Consider the following 23,563-nt stretch of genomic DNA (forward strand, 5'->3'; position numbering starts at 1 on the left):
ACGGCCTGGGCGAGTCTATGTTGAAGAAGTGAAGTTAGAAGAAGTTTAAGTTTTAAAAATGTGGCTCTCCAAAGAAATTTCAGTCGTTGTGCTGTTGATATTTGGCTCTGTGGACTAAGGAGTTTGCTGACTGCTGCCCTTACCGGAAGTTGAGTTCATCACCAGCAGCCAATGCTTTTGTCAATCACACCTCCACAAAAAGCCCCAAGGACAGGGTTCCGGGGCCTTCTTGGTTGGTAAGCCCATCTAGGTGTGGGAGGGTGATGCGCCCCAAGCTCCTTGGGGACAGAGGCTGCTGTGCCGGGCACTTCTGAGCCTCCCCTTGCAGGTCCTCCTCCCGCTGCTCCTGGTATTCGTTACTGTCTCACACCAACCTGTGATCGGGTGAGGAAGCCATGCTGCCGAGTCCCATGAGCCACTCGAGCAAAGTGATTGAACCCCAGAAGGGATCATGGGAACATCTGATTTATGCCTGTCAGACGAAAGCACGGGCGACAACTGGACTTAACACTGGCAGCTGAAGGGGTGGGGGTGTGCGTGAGGATGAAACAGATAAAATAAAATGCTCCCCAAATTGCTCCATTGAGTTAAGCCCTGCCTAAACTATGGCATTATCAATAGGTAGCTGTAGTCCTGGCTGGTGTAGCTCAGTGGGTAGAGTGTCGGCCTGCAGACCAAAGGGTCCCAGGTTAGATTCCAGTCAAGGGCACAGCCCAGGTTGCAGGCTCGATCCCCAGTAGAGGGCATACAGGAGTCAGCCAATCAGTGATTCTCTCTCATTATTGATGTTTCTCTCTCCCTCTCTCCCTCTCTCTTCCTCTCTGAAATCAATAAAAATATATTTAAAGCCCTAGCTGGTTTAGCTCAGTGGATTGATCGTCAGCCTGTGGACTGAAGGGTCCTGGGTTCAATTCTGGTCAAAGGCACAGGCCCAGGTTGCAGGCTCCATCCCCAGCAGGGGGGCGTGCAGGAGGTAGCCGATCCATGATTCTCTCTCCTCATGGATGTTTCTCTCTCTCTCTCTCTCTCTCTCTCTCTCTCTCTCTCTCTCTCTCTCTCTCTCTCTCCCTCCCTCCCTCCCTCCCTCCCTTCTTCCCTTCCTTTCTGTAATATATATATATATATATATATATATATATATATATATATATATATATATATATATATATATATATACAGGTAGCTATAAAACAATGATCTAGCCCGGCCAGCATGGCTCAGTGGTTCAACATCGACCCATGAGCCAGGAGGTCAGGGTCGGATTCCCAGTCAGGGCACAGGCCTGGGTTGTGGGCTCCATCCCCAGTGTGGGGTGTGGGAGGCAGCCGATCCATGGTTCTCTCTCATCATGGATGCTTTTCTCTCTTTCTCCCTCTCCCCTCCTCTCTGAAATCAATAAAAATATTATTTAAAATAAAAATTAAAAAGCAGGATTGAGGAAACACTTTTTCCTCCCCTGTAACTTTCCTCCCTGGGCCTTGAGCGGAGCGAGACATGCACTTGCCCCTGATCTCAGCCCCGGGCTGGGCGGGTCTGTGGCTCCGCCGTCTGCCTGTCCGCTCCGCACTGACGCCGCTCAGGGAACCGCGTTCCCGCGGAGGAAGGGCAGCCAGCTGTGCGGTCAGTCTCTCCGGAGGCTGTTCCCTGTGCTCATCCGGGTGCTGAGCCCGGAGCAGGGAGGCCAGAGAGCATGCGTGTCTCTGGCCTGCGCAGCCCGAAATAGCCTAGTGCGGGGGCGGGGGGGGGGGGGCGGACGAGAGAAGGGAGGAGAGGACCATCGGCACCCCAGGGATGCTCCTTTCCAAGGCCAAGAACAGGCCAGACGCTGAGCAGCTGGAGCCAAAACCGTCGCCGACCCCCAGGGGGCGCTGTGGGTCTGTCCTGCGTGGTGGCCGGTTCCATTTCCGGTGGATGTCGTTTCACGGGGGAGAAAGCAGAGGGTGGCCGCGAAGACCAGTGCCGGTGGGGGCAGGGGGAAGCCCAACGCAGCCACGTTTAGTAACGACCCCTTTCCTCGTCGTGGGTGCAAAGGTGGGGGGATGGGGACCAGTACTGAGTGAAGTGTCCCCTTCACGCCCAGGTGGCTCCACCCAACCCCCGGTCCCCACACCCCACTCCTGGCTTCACCAAGCCCAGAAGGGCCGGGGTTTGGAGATGGGGTGCCATCAGCCGGGATCGGCGGGGCACCCGAGGCTTTCCTAGTTCAGTTCAGTCTCTGCTGAAGTGTAACGGGACAACCAAGGGGCCCGGCTGCTGCCAGCGCCTGAGAGACGGGGTGGAGTCCTATCGGAGTTCATTCCCATCCCGCCACAGCAGGGCGAGCAGCAGGTCACCCACAAAACCTGCTCTGCGGCCCCCATAGGCCAGCTGCTTGTATGGGGTGCAGGGTGAAGAGTACAGGGAAGTAGGCAGAGAGGAAGCCCAATGGGCAGGTCACAGGGAGTGCGGGCTGGGCATTTGCTCATGTCCCCATGGCCACAGGCAGCTCTGGGGGGAGTGGGGAGCTCCCAGGGCCAGGCCACTCCCAACCAGGTGAGCATGCGCCTTCTCTCATCGGAACAAAGCAATCCCAGTCCACAGAGCAGGACTCACATTGCTTCCACTTCTAGCTGCTCCCAGTGTCCTGTGTGTGCCCTATGAGAAGGCCAGGACCCAGAGAGACTGTGCCATCAGCTGGCATCGGCAGGGCATCTGAGGCTCTCATAGCTCAGTCCATGCCAAAGCTTAGCGCAGCCCCGGCTCCGTCCCCGCCCAGCTGGCTCAGCCTCCATCCCTGGCTGCGCTCCTGCTGGTGCTCAGAGTCCCAGAGAGAAGCCACGAATGAATGAATGGGCGAGCCAGTGCCGCCAGCTGGGCCTTTGTTACACTTTGATTATGTGACCTTGGGCCTGTGACAGGCTTTCTTTCAGACTAGCCAACTCCTTCCTAACCCTCCGCAGGCTGGTGCCGGTGCCCATCTCCAGTCCGCCCCCTTTCACTGAAGAGCCTGGGAGCCACGGACCGGACCGTGTGTGTGGCTGGCATGGGGCTGATGCCAGTCCTCAGCTGGTGTGCCGGCGCAGGAGCCGCCAGGAGCACGGGCGGCCAGGTTTCCATGTGAACAGTCTTCATTCACGGGGTGAGCGGCCTGGAGCACAGATGCTGAGTCACAGAGCCGGGGCATGTTTGGTTTCGGGAAAAATTGCCCAACCGGCTCTGCCCTGTCCGCTCCCAGCAGCCACCGCGCAGTGACCCCGCTTCTCCCGGGCATTTGGCATGACCACTGCGTTTGAGCCATCCTGCCAGGCTCTCGGCTGGTCTAGGCCAGTGGTTGGCAAACTGCAGCTCTTTGGCCCCTTGAGTTTTTTGCAAAGGCCAGCTGAGGAGGACCCTAATTAAATTAATAACAATGTAAGTTAAAAAAAATTTGGCTCTCAAGAGAAATTTCAGTCCTGTTGATATTTGGCTCTGGACTAAGGAGTTTGCCGACCACTGATCTAAGTGAATGATGCTGAGCATCTTGCCATGTGCGTATTTGCAATTGTAAAATGTCTTCCAGCCCTAGCCAGTTTGGCTCAGTGGATAGAGCATTGGCCTGTGGACTGAAGGGTCTCGGGTTCAATTCCAGTCAAGGGCATGTACCTTGGTTGCAGGCACATCCCCAATAGAAGGTGTGCAGGAGGCAGCTGATGGATGTTTCTCTCTCATCGATGTTTCTAACTCTCTATTCCGCTCCCTTCCTCTCTGTAAAAAATCAATAAAATATATATATGTTTTAAAACAATGCCTGCCCATCTTCCACTGACACTGTTAGCACTGAGGCTGTGGGGTCTGAGATTTCTGTGTGGAATGTCTGGCTGGCACCTCTCTCTCCCTGGCTGTAGCTTCTTTTCATCTCCTCCAGGTGCCTTTGCACAGGAAATCTTTCCATTGTGATCAGAGAAGATTGCAGCAGAGTGGCGTGCGGGTCTCCCTGACCCAGTCTCCCTCTGCCTGCTTTGTTCCCGGGCCTCAGACTAATAGCTTCAGCTTTTACCAAACCAGCCCCAACCCCTCCCCATTATGTTTTCTTCTCTTGATTTAAAAGAAGCCTAAGCTTTTGGGGTTTTTTTTTTTTGTTTTGTTTTTTTGTGTGTGTTTTTTTTTAATATATTTTATTGATTTTGTACAGAGAAGAAGGGAGAGAGATAGAGAGCTAGAAACATCGATGAGAGAGTCATCGATCAGCTGCCTCTTGCACACCCCCTACTGGGGATATGCCCGCAACCAAGGTACATGCCCTTGACCGGAATCGAACCCGGGACCCTTCAGTCCCCAAGCCGATGCTCTATCCATTGAGCCAAACCGGTCTCGGCTAAAAGAAGCCTAAGCTTTTGTGTGTGCTCCTTTAAGATGGATTTGAGGAGCCTCTGAGCCCCGCCCCCCTTCTGGATTAGGTGCCTTCTCAATCAAAACCCTTTCTTACTGCAAACTCTGACATTGTGAATGTTGGCCTTTTTGAAGTGTCATGCACATGAATTTTGGGGCTGGTAACAGAATTTGCCCATTTTTCCTTTTCTGCATAGTCCTATTGGTGTCAAGTTCAAGAACTCTTTGCCTAGCCCTAGGTCCCAAAGACTTCCTATATTCCCCCTGAGCTTTATAACTTTACTAGAAGCCCGGTGCACGAAGATTCATGCTAGAATGGGCTTTCCTTTCCCTGGCTGCCGCCACCGCCTTGCCACTCCGACAAGAGATCAGTTGAGCTACTGCAGGCCCACGGCCTTCTGTGTGAATCGTAAAGTGAGCCTGTCTGTGTCCACAAAGAGCCTTGCTCAGCGTGGGACAGATTCCCAATCCTCTCCTCTGACACTGAAGTCCTGGCTCCGAAAAGTTCCCAGAGGTGAAAGGCTGCAGGAAGTTCACTCTGGGTCTGGAGCTAAGAGACCCGGATTCAAATCTGGGATCGGGTACCCTGGGTGGGGTTTTTCCTTATGTCATTGGTGCTTTAATACTATTATCCCGCCAAAACCAGTGTGGCTAAGTGGCCTGCAGACGCAAGGGTCCCGGGTTCGATTTCAGCCAAGGGCATGTACCTTGGTTGCGGGCACATCCCCAGTGGGGGGCATGCAGGAAGCAGCTGATCGATGTTTCTGTCTCATCGAGGTTTCTAACTCTCTCTCCCTCTCTCTTCCTCTCTGTGAAAATCGATAAAAAAAAAAAATATATATATATATATATATATATATATATATATATATATATATATATATATATATATATATGTTTAAAATGCTAGATATTCCTGAGAGGGATGTTCAAAGGGTGCTCATGATTAGTCATTAACTTATTAAAATGAAACAGCCATTACGCTCTGCGGGCCACTCCCCCTGCCTCTTCAGGGGGGTCAAAGGACACTTCCATTCTGACTTCTAAGTGCCCAGACTCTTCCCAGTTCCCCATGTTGCTGCTTCGGGTCTAACTGGATGTTTACACGCTGTTTGGTGGCGATGTAAGAACATCAATTGGCTGGAGGAGGAGAGTCAGCAAATGGGATGCAGTTGTGCGCTCAGCCTTTTTGTAGTTTGTTCACTAACCCTCACTGCGGACAGTTTCCTATGGATGGTGTTTTCAATTAGCAATAACCGCCCCGTGGATAAACCTCATTGGCTACGATGCTGCCGCTGCACAAAGCTTCTGCTGATTTCTAAAGTGAGTGGAAGGGAGGGGGAGAGACACATCGACTGGTTGCCTCCCCAAGGCACCCCAACCTGGGGCTGGGGATCCCTGCAACCGAGATGTATGCCCTTGGCCAGAATGGAACCCAGGACCCTTTGGTCCAATGGCTGACACTGAGTGGACCTCTGAGCCAAATGGCTGAGCTGCACTTGACTTTTAACTTCACAGTCTTTGAAAAAAGGAATCAAACTAATCTATGATGCTGGCTTTCAAATGATCACGATGATGGCCTGCAGTGAAAGACATATTTTTATCTTCTGATCCAGTACACACACTCACATACACACTCACACACTCACACACACACACACACACACACACACACACACTCATACACTCACACACTCACACAAACACACTCACACTCACATGTAACTAAAGCATGTGCGGTGATCGGGAACTGAACTGTTCATAGGTCCACACACAACCACTGAGCCACGTTGGCTGGGCTCTTGGGCCAGCTCTGAGAGTCCAGGCCTCATCTAGCAGGCCAGCTGCCTGGAGCCACTCGTGCTTGGGGCATCGCTGGTGGGTAGCAATATCCCCAGCTCTCCCCTGGGCATATGGGAGGACCAGCCTTCCCTGCTTTGGTGAGGTTGTGTGGCTGTGTGACAACTGGGCCAATCGAACGTGAGTCACATCGGTGGAAGCATTGCAGAGTTACAACTGCTTCTGTGGAAGGGGGGGTGGGGGGCGGGCAAGCCCTCGGGCCCAGGTTGGGGTAACTGTGTCCTAAGCCGGCAGCTCCTTCATTGGCCAGGAATCCTAAGTGCCTCTGATAAGCAGAGCCTCCTCAGAAGCTCACTTTGCTGAAGCATGAAATAGCCATCTGGGAGCCCCTGAAGACTGGGGGCTGTTTGTTACACAGCATAACATGGTCCATCCTAACAGGTACATGTCGTTTAGCTCAGCAGGGCCATAGCACCTCACGTTTCCCAAGGTGCTCTTAGTGAGCCAGTGATGGGCTGGGGAACTCCAGGAACTCAAAACCGGGAACCCCCAGCCCCCCTTCTCTCAGGAGAGCTCACGCTGGGCACAAGTCCCCAGGAACTCGTTCCAGGCAACTGGGGATCTGTCTGAAGGAAAGCAACTCCCACGTCCCAGAACCCTTCTGGGCTACGTAGCTCTAGAAAAATCTGTCTCCCAGAGGCTATTTCAGTGTTGCTTACTTGTTCAAAACCTTCCAGCCAAACAAATGTTCCCCAAAAACTGGCCCCCTAGCTGCGCCCCCCCCCCTCCCCCGGACAGAACTGGAGCGGCCTGTGGAGTCCGGCTCTCAGGAACCCATGCCAAGCGCAAGGCAGGACATCCCTCCCAAGGCTGGTCTGGCTCCTTGGGAACGCAGGCTGCTGCTGCTGTGGCTGCCATGGTTACAGAAAGAGCTGGTCTCCAGGATTTTCAGAATCCTCGCTCCGTTACCATGGCCACCACACACGGTTTGAACAAACAATTCTGACCTCATCTGGGTCTCACATTTGGAAAGTAAGCCATTTGGGAAATGGTTGCATTTGGGAACATTCAAATCAACCGAGGGACTGACAATTTTGAAGCATTGCAATCAAATGGACACAAGCCACACGCTAGGAACCTGTTTTCCACCCACAGGAAAAGAAATGGCTGTTTCAAAAATCATCCTGCATGCCCAGAGTGCATCAACCTAGGAACCAGGAGGTCGTGGTTCGATTCCCGGTCAGGGCACAGGCCTGGATTGTGGGCTCCATCCCAGTAGCGGGCGTGCAGGAGGCAGCCAGTCCATGATTCTCTCATCATGAATGTTTCTCTCTCTTTCTCCCTCTCCCTTCCTCTTTGAAATCAATACAAATGTATTTTTTTCATCTTTTAGACCACTGTTGAGGTTTCAATATATAGTATAGTTTAAATAATAGTATTGTATTGATGACAGTTCCTGGTTTTGATATAATGGTATTGTGGATGAGAAAATGTCCTTGACTCAGGCAATACATCTGAGATATTTAGGGATCAAGGATCGTGATGTTTGCAACTAACTCAAAGTGTTAGTAAAAAAAATAATAATAGTCCTGCCCTGACTGGTTTGGCTCAGTGGACAGAGCATCAGCCTGTTGAACTGAAGGGTCCCAGGTTCTTTTTGGATCAAGGGCACATGCTTGGGTTGCCGGCTCAGTCCCCAGTGTGGGGTGTGCAGGAGGCAGCTGATCCATGATTCTCTCTTATTATTGATGTTTCTCTCTCTCTCCCCCTCCTTCTCTGAAATCAATAAAAGTATTTTTTAAAAGAAATAATAACATGGAGAGAGGAAGGGAAAGAAAATATAGTAAAATACTATCAACTGGAAAGCCTAGGCCAAAGTATACATTCCACTTTTCTTGCTGCTTTTCTGTGGGTTTGAGATTACTCCAGATGAGAGGGGTTTTTTAATCACGCATGCTCCAGATTCGTGACTTTCAAACTTGTTTAATGCTAGCTCACAATAAACATAGATTGTGTTAAGCACTCCAGACACAAACATACATAATCTGAACAAACGCATACAAATTTAACAAAAAGGCTCACAAACCAAAACTACTTCTTATAACAGACACGTGATGCTCTGTGACTTGGCGTTCCGTCTTGGTTTTGAAATGTTGGTATGAGCCATTCAATTGGGGTGAGGAGCACAAGGGTCGCACCTGTCTGTACACGCCCACCCCCCTCCCCCCACCGGTGCTGTCCACGGCATTGCTAACATGTAACATGACCTGGAGGCCCAAAGTACTTCACCGTGAAGAATGGACACTCCAGCTAGCTCGTGTGGCTCAGTGGCTGAGCCTCAACCCATGAACCAGGAGGTCACGGTTCGATTCCTGGTCAGGGCACAGGCCCGGGTTGCAGGCTCCATCCCCAGTGGGGGGCGTGCAGGAGGCAGCCGATCAGTGATTCTCTCTCTTTTCAGAGATGAAGGGAGAGAAAGAGAAGGAGGAAGAAGGGAGAGGAGGGGACGGGAGGGGACGGGAGAGGAGAGAGATCCATTGATGTGAGATCAAGACATCTATCAGCTGCATCCTGCACACCCCCTACAGGGATAAATCCCAAAATGCTTCAGTGCAGGGAGGACCCCCAACCAACCCAACCAAGGGAGCTAGGCGATCTAGCGCTGGCCCTTTGCTTTCACCGCCTCCTAACACATGTCCAACTCCAGGAACCACCACCCCCTGGGTCTCAGTCCTCCTCCCACCCCCCTTCTCTCCTGTCCTGTCCATCTTCTGGACCCTGGCATCCCCAGGCCCAGAGGGGAGAGGCTTGTGGCAGGAAACACAGGGACTGGGCCTCATGGGTTGCCCCACTGGAACTGGCACCGTTCTTAATGCTTAGCCAGGGGCTGGCTCTAACTCAGTCCGTTTCTTGGAAGAGGAGGGATTGGGGAAGGAAGGAGGTGGAGCCTCAGGACCCTGCAAGCTTCCAATTCCTAGCCTTTAGGTGGAAGGGTCCATGTGCATTCTTTTTTCTTTTTCTTTTTTAAATATATTTTATTGACTTTTTTACAGAGAGGAAGAGAGAGGGATAGAGAGTTAGAAACATCGATGAGAGAGAATCACCGATCAGCTGCCTCCTGCACAATTCCTACTAGGGATGTGCCCACAACCTGGGTACATGCCCTTGAGCGGAATTGAACCCGGGACCCTTCAGTCCACAGGCCGACCTCTATCCACTGAGCCAAACTGGTGAGGGCCCATGTTCATTCTTGCTCTTCTTTGCCAATCAATGCCCACGTGACATGAACAGAAACCCATGCCCTCCCCAAATCCCAGGTGCCCTTTCCAGGGTTGTCTTCTCCCGGGGGCCATCTCTGGAGGCAAACTTCTCCCTCCTGTTCCCCTGTCCTCGACCACGAACACCTTCAGGCCCAATTAAGTGATGACCCACCACCGGCCAGGCAGTGTGGGCCGCGGAGAGGCAGGTCAGTGTGCCTGGAGGACAAACAGCACGTGCCGGGCCGCGCTGAGCAGGACGCCGGCGCCCAAGAGAAACGGGGTGCTGTGGCCTGAACCCCCCAGCGCCCCCGAGGGGAGGGCCAGCGAGGCATTGCCAGGCCCCGCGGTGGCGTTGGCCGCCTCCCCCGCCGGGGCCCTGGGGGCCAGCAGCCTGGAGAGGAGGCTGCTGAGCCGGCTCGCGGTGGTGGCCGCGGGCTCCGGGGATGGGCCCGGGCTGGACGCGCTGCCATTTAACTCCTCGGGGTCCACGCACAGGCCGTCGGGGGCGCGCCCGAAGGCCACGCGGCTGAGGTCCAGGCCGGCCACGGAGCCCGGGGACGCGCAGGGCACCTCGGCCGCGTGGCCGGAGCTGTCCATCCAGTCGCGCAGCCAGCGCAGGCCGCAGTCGCAGCGCCACGGGTTGCGGAAGAGGAAGAGGCGGCCCAGGAAGAAGCCGGGCTGGAAGGCGGCCCAGGCGAGCGCCGTGAGGCGGTTGCCGTTGAGGTGCAGGGCCAGGAGGCCCGACAGGTTCTGGAAGGCGCCGTCCTCCACGAAGGCGATGGCGTTGCGGTCCAGGTAGAGCAGCTCCAGCTCGGCCAGGTCGGCGAACCAGGCGCGCGCCACGCGGCCCAGCGCGTTGCCGCCCAGGTGCAGGGCGCGCAGGCGGCCCAGGCCGCGGAAGGCGCCGGCGGGCAGCGCGGCCAGGCGGTTGTCGCCGAGCAGCAGGTGCTCCAGCGCCGCGCAGTCGCGGAAGGCGCCGGCGTGCACGGCGCGCACGCGGTTGGCCTGCAGGCTGAGCGCGCGCAGGCGGCCCAGGCCGCGCAGCGAGCCCGCGGCCACCGCCTCCACGCGGCCGTGCTCCAGGCGCGCGTGCGTCAGGTTGGCCAGGCCGCGCAGGGCGCCGGGCACGCGGCGGAACAGGTTGGCGGCCGCCGCCAGCTCGCGCAGGCCGGGCAGGCCGGCCAGCAGGCGCTCGGGCAGCGCCAGCAGCCGGCAGGCCGCCAGGTCCAGGCGGCGCAGGCGGCCCAGCGCGGCGAAGGTGCGCGCGTGCAGGTAGCGCAGCGCCCCGTTATGCGCCAGGCGCAGCTCGGCCAGGCGGCCCAGGCCGCGGAAGGCGCCGGGCGTGATGAAGGTCAGGTTGTTGTGGCGCAGCGACAGGCGGCGCAGCGCGGGCAGCGTCCCGAAGGCGCGCTCGCCCAGCAGCCGCAGGCCGTTGCGGTCCAGGTCGATGGAGGTGGCCGCGCACGGGAACTCGGGCGGCACCCGCAGCAGGCCGGCGCGGTCGCAGCGCACCCAGCAGCCGCGCTCCCCGGGTCCCGGGCCGCAGGAGCAGGCGGCCGGGCAGCCCCGTGCACAGGCCTCTGGGGCCCAGGCGCCCGCCCGGCTCAGCATCAGCGCTGGGGGAGAGGGGCGGAAGGAGAAAAAAGACAGAAGAAGGAGTGATCGTCAACCGGAGGTGAAATCCTACCTGTCTGCGTGGCAGGAGGCAGCCCGCCACCAAGTCCTCACCCCTCCTGGATGGTCCAAATGGTCTCTCAGCCTCCCAGGCCCTAGACAGGGTTTCCCACTCCTTTTCGGCCCAATTATTATTATTTTTAATATACTAGAGGCTCAGTGCAGGAATTCATGCACAGGTGGAGTCTGGCCGATGGGGGAGGGGAGCGGAGGAGGAAACTTGGGAAATTGGCCAGCTCCACGCCCCCCAATTGAGGGGGTAATTTACATATTAGGCTTTTATTATATAGGATTGATGTCAGAGAGGAAGGGAGAGGGAGAGGGAGAGAAACATCCCTGATGAGAGAGAATCATGGATCAGCTGCCTCCTGCACACTGACCACTGGGGATTGAGGCCACAACCCAGGCCTGTGCCCTGACCAGGAATCAAACCATGATCTTCGGTTCATGGGCCAATGCTCAACCACTGATACACACCAGCCAGTACTTCAATATTCTTTATATATATATATATATATATATATATATATATATATATATATATATATATATATATATATAAATAAATAAAATTGATTTTGTACAGAGAGGAAGGGAGAGAGATAGAGAGTTAGAAACATCGATCAGCTGCCTCTTGCACACCTCCCACTGGGGATGTGCCCGCAACCAAGGTACATGCCCTTGACCGGAATCGAACCCGGGACCCTTCAGTCCCCAAGCCAACGCTCTATCCATTGAGCCAAACCGGTCTCGGCAAGTACTTCAATATTCTTGTTGCAGAAGCTTGACTTGGTTTTTCCCTGTCCCTAAGAACTGTGAACTGGACACCAAGCTCAGGGTTAAGTTCTTGGACCCTGAGCTGAGCTTGGCTGTGACAGGGCAGCTGCTGACTGGAGAGATACCCTGTTGCACAGATGAGGCCAAGAATGTAACCTAAAGTCCAGGTGTCAGCTGGACCCAGACAGAACTTTTTCAGTCGAGGCCTCCAACTGGGTCAAGCAGAAGGGATCAGGTTTCTTTAAGCGTCCTCCATGCTATTCTCTCTCCTCCCGGACTGACAGGAGTGCACGCTCACCCCTGGGACTCATGTTTCTGGTCCAGGGCACAGTATGGCTCAGTCAATGTCTGCAGGATTCAGTGGCATTGAGGCCCTCCACCATAATGATTCCTGCTGCAGGGTGTCATTTTTTTTTTTTTTTTTTTAATACTCTTGCCAAAACCGGTTTGGCTCAGTGGATAGAGCTTCAGCCTGCGGACTGAAAGGTCCCGGGTTCCATTCCGGTCAAAGGCACATCCCCAGTAGGGGTTGTGCAGGAGGCAGCTGATTGATGATTCTCTCTCATCGATGTTTCTAACTCTCTATCCCTCTCTCTTCCTCTCTGTGAAAAATCAATAAAAATAAAAAAATAAAAAAAAACTCTCACCTGAGGATATTAAAAAAATAATAATAATAATACTCTTTGTCAAGGAATTCATGGGATTAAGACACAGAAGATACAACCAATTTGCTTGTCGACCAAACAGCCAAACAGCGGAATGACCATCCGGGTGACCATCCGGGACCACGCTTACCACCACAGGCACCAGGCCAGTCAAGGCAGGTGCAATGTGATTGGTCAGGGGCCCAGCCATCACCCCATGATCACCCCAAAGAGTGAGGCCCAGGCCACCAACCAGCGGGCCACAGGGGATGGGCGGGGCCTACCTCTGCAAGGGAAAGCTGGGTGCCGGGTGCTGGGGGAAGGAAGGCCTACTCTCGCACAAATTTCGTGCACTGGGCCTCTAGTATAATATAAGAGTCACAAATGTAGCTGCCAAATTTTTGAAAACATGCAAGAGGAGCTGGGACCAGTTTGGCTCAGTGGATAGAGCGTTGGCCTGTGGACTGAAAGGTCCCAGGTTCGATTCCGGGCAAGGGCATGTACCTGGATGCAGGCATATCCCCAGTAGGGGGTGTGCAAGAGGCAGCTGATCGATGATTCTCTCTCATCAATGTTTCTAACTCTCTATCCCTCTCTCTTCCTCTCTGTACAAAATCAATAAAATATATCTATTTTTTTTTAAAAAGAAAACATGCAAGAGGAGTAAACTTTTCTTATTATATATCCTTTTTACCTTTTAAAGTCCGAACTTTCGCCCTAGGCAGTTTGGCTCAGTGGATAGAGCGTCGGCCTGCAGATTGAAGGGTCCCAGGTTCAGTTCCAGTCAAGGGCACATACCTGGTCAGGGTGACGCTCTAACCACTTAACAACCGTGGCCAGAGCAAGAATATATTAAGTAACCATTAAGCACATGAAGATGTGATCAACATCAGCCATGAGGGATGTGCAACTAAAGCTACAATGAGATTTCCCTACATGCCCACTAGAATGACTAAAATTCAAAAGACTGACAACCCAGATGTTGCTGAGGATATAGAACAGCTGGATTTTCTTCCATTGCTGGTGGGAGTGGAAACAGTTCGATAACTTTGGAAAACTTGGCAGTGTCTATTAAAGCTAAACGTATGACTCAGCAATTCCACTCCTAGGTGTTTACCCAAAAGAATCTTTTTTTAATGTTTGCATGAAGACTGCAAGAAAGTGCACAGCGGCTGGATCATAATAGATCAAAGCTAGAAATTACCCAGCAGTGCAGTGGAGAAGTGAACTATCATACAATGCATTTATTTCTTCAGCAGAAGGCTACTCAGCACCAAAGGGGAACAAACAAAAGCATTCTGTTGAGCAGAGAAACTTGACACAGGAGAATACATGCTGTCATGCTAAACGAAATAAGCCAGTCAGGGAGGAGAAGTGTATCACATGATCTCACTCATCTGTGGAACCTAATGAACCAAATAAACTGACAGACAAAATAGACCCAGAGATGTGGAACAGACTGTGGGACCTCAGAGAGAAGGGGAGGGGGGAGGAGGTCAGCCAATGAGCGTGTGTGCATGTGGGCATGGCTCATGGACACAGACAATGGGGTGGTGAGCGCCTGGGGGGTGGGGGGAGGGGAGCAGCTGGAAGAGGTTAGTGGGGGGAGAGGAGGACCTACCCTGTTTCCCCGAAAATAAGACAGTGTCTTATATTAATTTTTTCTCCCAAAGTTGCGCTAGGTCTTATATTCAGGGGATGTCTTATCTTTCCATGCGCTAGGTCTTATTTTCGGAGGATGTCTTATTTTCAGGGAAACACGGTATGTAGCAATTTCAACAATAAAGATTTTTTTAAAATGACTACACACTGTATGATCGCCTTTCTACGTGGCCCTACAGCACAGCTGCTGGCAACCAGACCCACAGATGGGCCCCATCGAGAGAGACAGCAAATACCACTGACCGATGTGGTTCAGGGATGTTATCTGGGTGATGTGCGCATGTCTAGTGCTACTGCAATTCATCAAATTGTATGGGTTTCTTTTGGTTTTAGTACAACCACGTTTTCTAAGTTTTTTTCTATATTGATTAAGGTGTTACATATCTGTCCTTACCCCGCCATTTACCCCCATCTACCCCCACTCATGTCCTCGCTCCCCTGATGTCTGTGTCCATTGGTTAGGCTTATATGCGTACGTAAAGGTCCTTTGGTTGCTCTCTCCCCCTTCCCCTACCCTCCCCTGCCTTCCCTCTGTGGTTTGACAGTCTGATCGATGCTTCTCTGTCTCTGGATCTGTTTTTGTTGATCAGTTTATGTTGTTCATTATATTCCACAAATGAGTGAGACCATGTGATATGTATCTTTCTCTGAACGGCTTATTTCACTTAGCATAATGCTCTCCAGCTCCATCCATGCTGTTGCAAAAGGTAAGAATTCCTTCTTTTTTACCGCAGCTTAGCATTCCATTGAGAACAGCCACATTTGAATGAGTGTTTGCTACAGGCTAAGCTTGATACATAGATCATTTCATTTCAGATGGCAGTCCTGCGAGGTAATCTCTCCTCCTTCTGACAGGAGAAGAAGCAGAGGTGCGGAGTGGCTCACCAACCCCAGCCTCTGCTTGTCTTCCGGGCGTGTGCGCTCCTCACCCCCTCACTGGCCTTTCTCAGCTTCCGCTCCTCTGACTGTAACCCAACGGCCTGCACTTCCTGGCCTTCGGGGCCCCTCAGTTCCCACGTGTGCCCAGCAGCTGTGCCAACCACCATCTGAGCAAAAATGTGCCCATGTGCCCCTCCTGCCACCTCCCCGCCACAACCGTGAACATGGTACAGACGGGTCAGTCCTGTGGGCACTGCATGGCAGGAGCCAAGGGCAAGGGAGGAAGCTGGTGTGCGGAGACCAGCGCCAACGAGGGTGACGGAGCCGGAGCCGGGAGCCTGGCTCACTCTCGGTTCCCACTGGGCCTGCTAATGGCTGTTGCTGTGCCATTTCCCTGTTTTCATGTCAGGAACCCATTGCAACCATCTGCATGGCCACGTGATTTCTGTAATAATAAAAGGATAATATGCTAATTAGGACAACGGTGCAGCAGGCTCAGGCTGGCAGTGGCAGCAGCAGTGGGGTGATGGGGGCAGTGCCTTCCCCTGATCTGCCAGGTTGCCTCCTACAGAGGGAGGCCAGACTGTGACTTAGGCTGGGGACCAAGGCAGAGACGGTTAGGGGCCATCAGGCCAGCAGGGGAGCAAGTTAGGGGAGATCAGGCTGGCAGGGGGGCAAGTTAGGGGCAATCAGGTCAGCATGGGGGCAAGGTAGGGGAAATCAGGCTGACAGGCAGAGGCAGTTAGGGATGATCAGGCAGGCAGGCAGATAGGGGCAATCAGGCAGAGGGATTAGGGGAGGTCATGCAGGCAGGCAGAGAGGTTGGGGTGATCAGGCAGGCAGGCGAGCGGTTAGGAGCCAGCAGTCCTGGATTGTGAGGGGGAGGGATATCCAAGGGGTCCCAGATTAGAGAGGGTGCAGGCCAGGCTGAGGGACTCCCCCCGCCCCATTCCACCCCCCCACCAGCCCTCTAGTCTCTGATAAGATGGACATTTGACACTGTTTCTGGCTCCCCCGGACCATGTCTTGTTTTTTCTTACATTTTTATTTGTTTTTGTTAATTTCTCTTTCTTGTTGAAAGGATGACAGAGGTCCCCTTTTCTCCCCATGGACCCCTTCTTCCTGCACCCATCCTCCCCTCCCCTCCCTCTCCCCCTCCACCACATCCTTGAAGCGGTCTTTCCACACGCAGGGACTTTCCTGCCTTGTCCATTGCCTGCTCGAGCTTGAAACCAGAAACTTCCCCCACGGCCCCTGCAGCTGGGGCCCAGGCACGGGACCGGCGTTGTGGGTCACACACTCAGCAAGACGGGTTTCAAACTGACCATTTTCTGGCCAGGACAGTGCACAGGCACCTGGCTTTCGGGTTCCCAGGATGGGATCGCTTTCTTAAAAACAAGTTTTTCTTGATTTCAGACAGGAAGGGAGAGGGAGAGGGGAATAGAAACATCCGTGATGAGCCTGGCTGGTGTGGCTCAGTGGTTGAGCATCAACCCAGGAACCAAGAGGTCGCTGGTTCCATTCCCAGTTAAGGCACATGCCCAGGTTGTGGGCTGGATCCCCAGTGGGGGTGTGCAGGAGACAGCCAATCGATGACTTTCTCATCAATGTTTCTATCTCTCTACCCCTCTCCCTTCCTCTTTCTCTAAAAATCAATGAAAATATCTACACTAATAAAAGAGTAAGATACAAATTGACCATATCTTTGTGACACCCACCAGCCAATCAGGAGTATGCAAATTAACCCAATAAAGATGGCGGGTTAATTTGCATATGCAGGCGCCGAGGGCGGGGCAGGATGCAGGCATTCCTCACTGCCCCAGCTACTCTGGACCTCTGGACAGCGTGGGAAGGCGGAAAGGCAGCTCCAGACCCTAGTGAAGGTGGTGCTGGCAGCCAGGGAAAGGAAGGATCATTCTTGCATGAATCTTTGTGCACTGGGCCTCTAGTATTTTAAATAAAAAGAAACATCAATGATGAGAAGATCATTGATCGGCTGTCTCCTGCACGCCCCCTACTGGGGATGGAGCCTGAAACCCGGGCCTGTGCCCTGACCGGGAATCAAACCGTGACCTTCAGGCCGCCCGGCTTCCCCCAGTGCAGACGGAAAGGGGTCCCTCCTGGATCCAGTGCGATCACTCCAGAAGCCAGGCTTCCTGGCTGCCCCAAGCTGAGCCCCATGCCGATGCTTGGGCCAGGAACACATTTACCAAATTAAAAGCTCACAGTTCGTGAGAAGAGAAGGTCCAGCTCACTGGCAGTTCTCAATCATTTCTCTTCGGGATTTGGGGGAAGGATCCCTGTGACCATCCCTGATTCCCCGCCTGCCACGGCGGGGGAGGAGGGGTCCGGCTCCAGGATCCACATGGGGGCTTTCCAGGGAGTCAGCCTGGAATCACTGTCCGTAGGGTGTGGCTCCCTGGTTCTCTCCCAAACTCCCCTGGCACGCCTATCCTCCTGCTCTCTCGCCCCGCTGGGGTTTTGTTTCTAACCTCAGGATACCTTTCTACGTCTTGGTTTCCTCGTCTGTACCAGCTGGACAGCAGGAGGCGGAGGGGGGGCTGGAGCAGTTGGGAAAGCAGGAAGGACGCTAAGAATAGGCTCCAGGAGCCTCTGCGGTCCCTGGATGGAATCTCACCCAACCACTGATACTTCAGTCTGCCCGAGTGAAAAGCAAGGCACCACGTCTCAGAGTACTGAGGTTAGGCTCGGCCCGTGTGGCTCAGTGGCTGAGCATGGACCTAGGAATCAGGAGGTCAGGGTTCGATTCTGATCAAGGGCACAGGCCCGGGTTGCTGGTTCCATCCCCAGTGTGGGGTGTGCGGGAGGCAGCCGGTCCATAGTTCCCTCTCATCATGGATGTTTCTCTCTCTCTCCTCCCTTCCTCTCTGAAATCCATAAAAACATATTTTAAAAATAAGTAAACACGGCCAAATCATACACATTTGTGTTTTTTATTTTTTAATATGTTTTTATTGGTGTCAGAGAGGTAGAGGAAGGGAGAGGGAGAGAGATAAAAACATCTATGATGAGAGAGACTCATCAGTTGGCTGCTTCCCAAACGCCCCCTACTGGGGATCGAGCCCGAAATGTGGGCCTGTGCCCTTGATGGGAATCAAACCCTGACCTCCTGGTTCTTGGGTTGAAGCTCAACCAACTGAGCCACACTGGCTGGACCGAATTGTACACTTTTAAATGATGAATGGCTCATTTCATGTTACGTAAATTGTACTTCAACAAAAAAATGTTCTTCCCCTAACTGGTGTGGCTCAGTGGATAGAGCATCGGCCTGCAGACTGAAGGGTCCCAGGTTCGATTCCGGTCAAGGGCATGTACCTTGGTTGTGGGCACATTCCCAGTAGGGAGTGTGCAGGAGGCAGCTGATCGATGATTCTCTCTCATTGATGTTTCTAGCTCTCTATCCCTCTCCCTTCCTCTCTGTAAAAAATCAATAAAATATATTTTTAAAGGAATCTGGATACTGTGCTGTGAGAAGGAGGATGAACCGGAAAGAGGTTGACATGGGGGAGGGGGGAGAGTCCTAGCCCCTCCAGGAGACCCTCGTGGCCAGAGAATTTCTGCTTCTGGTTGCCCAGCTCTCCCCTCCCCTTCGCCCCCCCCCCCTCATTGTGAGCCAGGGACCATTCCTCTGTCAGGCCCACTGAGTCACGTCTCTACTTGGGGCAGTGCTCCCGCTGCCTGCTTCTCGGGAACACGGCGTCCCTCCTCCTGTGACTTGCAGCCCCAGGAACATTATCTGTGCCGCGGAGCATGCGGAATGCGGTGCCAGGGATGAGGGGACGGCCATCAATTCTGAGTGCGGCTATTGTTAGCGCATGATGTCACCGCTCCGCTCGCCAGCTTGTCACAGACGTCTGCGTAGCCGCCTCCTGCCACAGGGACCGTCCTGTCCCGCAGCACCGGGCTGGGCGCATTGCCTGCTCTCTGTGCGGGCGGCAGAGCTGTGGGTGCACATTGAAAAGAAGACTGGTCCTGGCCGGTGTGGTTCAGTGGATAGAGCATCAGCCTGTGGCCTGAAGGGTCCCGGGTTCAATTCTGGCCAAGGGCATAAGCCTGGGTTGTGGGCTCCAGTTGGGGGCGTGCAGGAGGCAACCAATCAATGACTCTCTCTCATCATTGATGTTCTCTCTCTCTCTCTCTCTCTCTCTTTCTCTCTCCCTTCCTCTCTGAAATCAATGCAAATATATTTTAAAAATATATATTGGACCCAGTTTGTGTGGCTCAGTGGTTAGGCATCAACCTATGAGCAAGGAGGTCAGGGTTCAATTCCAGATCAGGGCACAGGCCCGGGTTGTGGGCTCCATCCCCAGTGGGGGTTGTGCAGGATGCAGTCGATCAGTGACTCTCATCATTGATATTTCTATCTCTCCCTCTCCTTTCCTCTCTGAAATCAATAAAATTATATTTTTAAAAAATCAGTCCTTTCCCTAATCGGTATGGCTCAGTGGATAGAGCGTTGGCCTGCAGACTCAAGAGTCCCAGGTTCAATTCCGGTCAAGGGCATGTACCTTGGCTGCGGGCACATCTCCAGTGGGGGGTGTGCAGGAGGCAGCTGATGGATCTTTCTCTCTCATCGATGTTTCTAACTCTCTATCCCTCTCCCTTCCTCTCTGTAAAAAAAGTCAATAAGATATGTAGTTTTTAAAAAATCAGTCCTTGACTTAAAAAAAAAGAAAAGAGAAGAATATTGGCTCTTGGAAGTAAACACTCTGTCCCAGTGAGACAATCAAACTCCCTATGGTTTCTAGGCGGGGGGCGGCCAGGAGCAGGCTGTCTGTAATTATCTAAATGTCAGCCCTGTCCTCCGCAGCCTCCTGGAGGTAGGCAGCCGTGTCCTATTTATCATAATGTTCCCTGCACCTTGTTCCGATTTTGTTCTCATTTACCTGGTGGGTCTCCCATAAAAGACTGTACGTTTCTCAAGGACAAAGTCTCTGCAGCCCTCTCTCCTAAGACCTGGGAGTGTGTGGGAGGGACCGCGTGCATCTGTGGACTCCAGGAATAGAGCAAGTTCTGCTGTTTGAAAAGGTAGAATTAGGAGTGAAAAGATTCGCCCTGGCTGGTGTGGCTCAGTGGATAGAGTATCGGTCTGGGGACTGAAGGGTCCCAGGTTCAATTCCTGTCAAGGGCACATGCCTGGGTTGTGGGCTCGATGCTCAGGAAGGGGCCTGCAAAAGGCAGCCGATCAATGGTTCTCTCCCTCCCTCTCTGCAATCAATAAAAATGTTCTCTCCCTCCCTCTCTCTCCCTTCCTCTCTGCAATCAATAAAAAAAAATTTTTTTTAAAAGAGTGAAAAAATTCTATTCCCGTTTTAGAATTATCTGGAAGATTTTCTCTGCCAACGCTGCTATTACATGGGTCATTACAACTTTAAATAATTATATTCGCCCGAGGGTCAGAACAGCAGAGTCTCTGTTTAGAATTACTCACTGCAGAACTTCACAAGGGATTTTTCCTTGGGCTAGCTCAGGTTTGAGCACCTAGACCTGTAGATGTGCGGTGACAAATTTGGGGTGAGCCTGGCTGGTGTGGCTCAATAGTTGAGCACCATCCCACGCACCAAGAGGTCACTGGTTCCATTCCAGGTCAGGGCACTTGTCCAGATGCAGGCTCTATCCCCAAAAGGGAGCATGCAGGAAGCAACCGATGGATTCTCTCTCATCATTAATGTTTCTCTCTCCCTCTCCCTTTCTCTCTACCTAAAAAATTAATACAAACATATATTTTTTAATTTGTGATGAATCTTCTGATTTTATCAAAAGCTTTAGAACAACAGGGCAAAATAACTTGGGGGGAGGGAGGGGGCAGGATTTAAACATCCATAATCACAGTTCCACCCAGATAGTTTTCCTTTTCTTCTTCTTCCTTTAGGAAGATGGTTTCTTTAAGGGATTTTTTTTAAATATATTTTTTTATTTTTACAGAGAGGAAGGGAGAGGGATAGAGAGTTAGAAACATCGATGAGAGAGAAACACCGATCAGCTGCCTCCTGCACACCCCTCACTGGAGATGTGCCCGCAACCAAGATACATGCCCTTGAACGGAATCGAACCCGGGACCCTTCAGTCCGCAGGCCAATACTCTATCCACTGAGCCAAACCTTTTAGGGCTAAGGGATTTTTTTTAAAGTAAAATGATCTTAAAATAAAGTGATTAGAGAGCTACTGTACTTTTTGGTGACTACATCAATGAATTCATATCTGAAATTAAAATAAGAAAATCTCCAAGAGGTTATTTCATATATTTGGCTCAGAGTTTTGTTTTTCTTTTATTTTTTAATATTTTTTTTATTGATTTCGGAGAGCAAAATATCCATGATGAGAGAGAATCATGGATCTGCTGCCTCCTGCACACCCCCTACTGGGGATGAAGCCCGCAACCCGGGTATGTGCCCTTGACTGGAATCGAACCCGGGACCCTTCAGTCCACAGGCTGACGTTTTATCCACTGAGCCACACTGGCTAGGGCTGAGTTTTGTTTTTAAACAAACAAAAACCCACCATCTACTGTTTCTCTCATTCTCCACCCCCTCCCCCACGACCCCACCACCCGCATTCAATGAAGCGGAGCCAGACTGTCCAGGTGCAGCTGTCATGGAAGCCGCCTGCAGACCATGCTTCTTGGGTTCCCACGCCTCTCCCAGGCTCACCCACCCGCACCCGATGCCACAGACGCGGACCAAAGGGGCGGCCTGGCAACTTACCAGGCAGCAGCAGGGCCAGCATCCCGGAGCTGCAGGAGCCTGGCGGCCTAGGGCCGCCCAGCTGGATCCCTGCCTGAGGGAGAGAGCGCAGGTCAGCAGGCACCCAGGAGCAGTGCCTTGAGAACCGGGACCCCGGGTCCCTCTCCCACCTCCTCCCCTTCTCCCTGATGGCCTGGCTTCCCTCTCTTCTTCACACTCACTTCTCGCAACAACCATGCTGTTGGGTTAACATTAAGATGAACCACTGACAGCCCAGCTGGTGTGGCTCAGTGGTTGAGTGTCAACCTATGAACCAAGAGGTCACGGTTCCATTCCCGGTAGGGGGCATGCAGGAGGCAGCCGATTGATTCATCAATGTCTCTTTCTCTCATTCTCCAACATCAATAAAAACATGTTTAAAAATACAAAACAAAACAAAACAAAAAACAGAAGAACCAGCCTGGCAGCATGGCTCAGGGGTTGAGCATCAACCTAGGAACCAGAAGGTCATGGTTCGATTCCCGGTCAGGGCACAGGCCCGGGCTGTGTGATGATCCCCAGTGCGGGGCCATGATTCTCTCTCATCTTTGATGTTTCTATCTCTCTCTCCCTCTCCCTTCCTCTCTCTGAAATCAATTTGATATATTTTTTATTATTATTATTTATTTATTTTTAAAGAAGAAGAACAACCAGTAACAACAGCCAAACAGAGCTCCCTGCCTGGGTGCGGTCAGAAAGCCTCCATCGGGCTAAATCCCTGACAGCCACTGGGGGACTCGCTGGCCACCAGGGAGAAGACAGACAGAGGGAACCTCTGCCTTAGCGGACGGTCCCCAAGTGTCGCTTACCGGCCTGGGGGTCGGCCTGGTCCCCTCCTCCTCCGAGGCTCCCTGGGGCTCCCCCAGCCCATCCATCTCCCAGGCCGGGCAGCCAGGGCTGCTGAACACCCTCCCCCAGAGAAGTGGGGGGGGGGGGGGCGGGAGGCAGAGTCGCCTGTGCAGGTTTGAGCTGGTTCTCCTTCCTCCAGATGTAATGGCAGGAAAAGCCGGTCTGGGATGAGGATTAGCCCAGATGACAGAATGCGTTTGCCGTGAGAATCACAAAAGCCAGCGGCAGATTCTGCTAACACACCAATCGGCTTTACCCCAGGCCCTGGCCCCCCATCTGCTCGGCCCCTTTAAACCCTCTGCAGACCCCCCTCCCGGCCGACCCCAGCCCCGGCCCCAAGCACCAAGCACCCAGGAACTGGCTTTCTGCCCAGCAAAAAGCCATTTCCAGCATTTTCCACAAGGAGGAGGGCACGTTACATAACCGGGGGTGGGGCCGGCCAGGGCAGCGAAAGCTGGATGTTCTTCCCAATGCGGGCTGCGGGCTGCTGGTGGCCTTGCTGTGCAGTGACCGGTGCCGCCCGCCTGCCCATCAGGCTGAGACCTGGTGGGGGAGAGGCTGCTGGCCACCGCCCAGGCCCAGTCCATCAGGCCTCAGAGCAACCCGGGCAGCTGGTTAGGAAGGGGACTCAGCACCCAACCCCTCTGGAATCAGCATCTGCATCTGCGGTGGGGGGTTCTGTTTTTTCTTTGTTTTCTTAATCCTCACCAGAGGATATTTTGCCACTGATTTTTAGGGAGAGTGGAAGGGAGAGGGAGAGCCAGAGGGCAATATGGATGGATGGGAAAGAGACACAGCCATTGGTTGCCTCCTGAATCGAACCCTGGACCCGTCAGTCCGCAGACATGCTCTAGCCACTGAGCACCACCGGCCAGGGCAGGAAGCATCCTTTGCGGTCTTCATCCGGCACTTCAGCGTGTGTATCCTC

At 53.0% G+C, this 23,563-nt stretch overlaps 1 protein-coding gene across 1 annotated transcript; it reads right to left on the reverse strand.

Moving 5' to 3' along the window:
- Positions 1–9,266: 9,266 nt before the first annotated feature.
- On the reverse strand, positions 9,267–23,086 carry NYX (nyctalopin). Its single transcript, XM_036460459.2, has 3 exons — positions 22,596–23,086; positions 21,769–21,841; positions 9,267–11,023 (listed from the first exon to the last, which is right to left on the reverse strand). The coding sequence occupies exons 1-3, from the start codon at positions 22,659–22,661 to the stop codon at positions 9,615–9,617; spliced, it is 1,548 nt and encodes a 515-aa protein (XP_036316352.1). The 5' UTR covers positions 22,662–23,086; the 3' UTR covers positions 9,267–9,614.
- Positions 23,087–23,563: the final 477 nt, after the last annotated feature.

This window comes from Pipistrellus kuhlii, unplaced genomic scaffold (genome assembly GCF_014108245.1).
Source record: "Pipistrellus kuhlii isolate mPipKuh1 unplaced genomic scaffold, mPipKuh1.p scaffold_m20_p_32, whole genome shotgun sequence".
NCBI lineage: Eukaryota > Metazoa > Chordata > Mammalia > Chiroptera > Vespertilionidae > Pipistrellus > Pipistrellus kuhlii.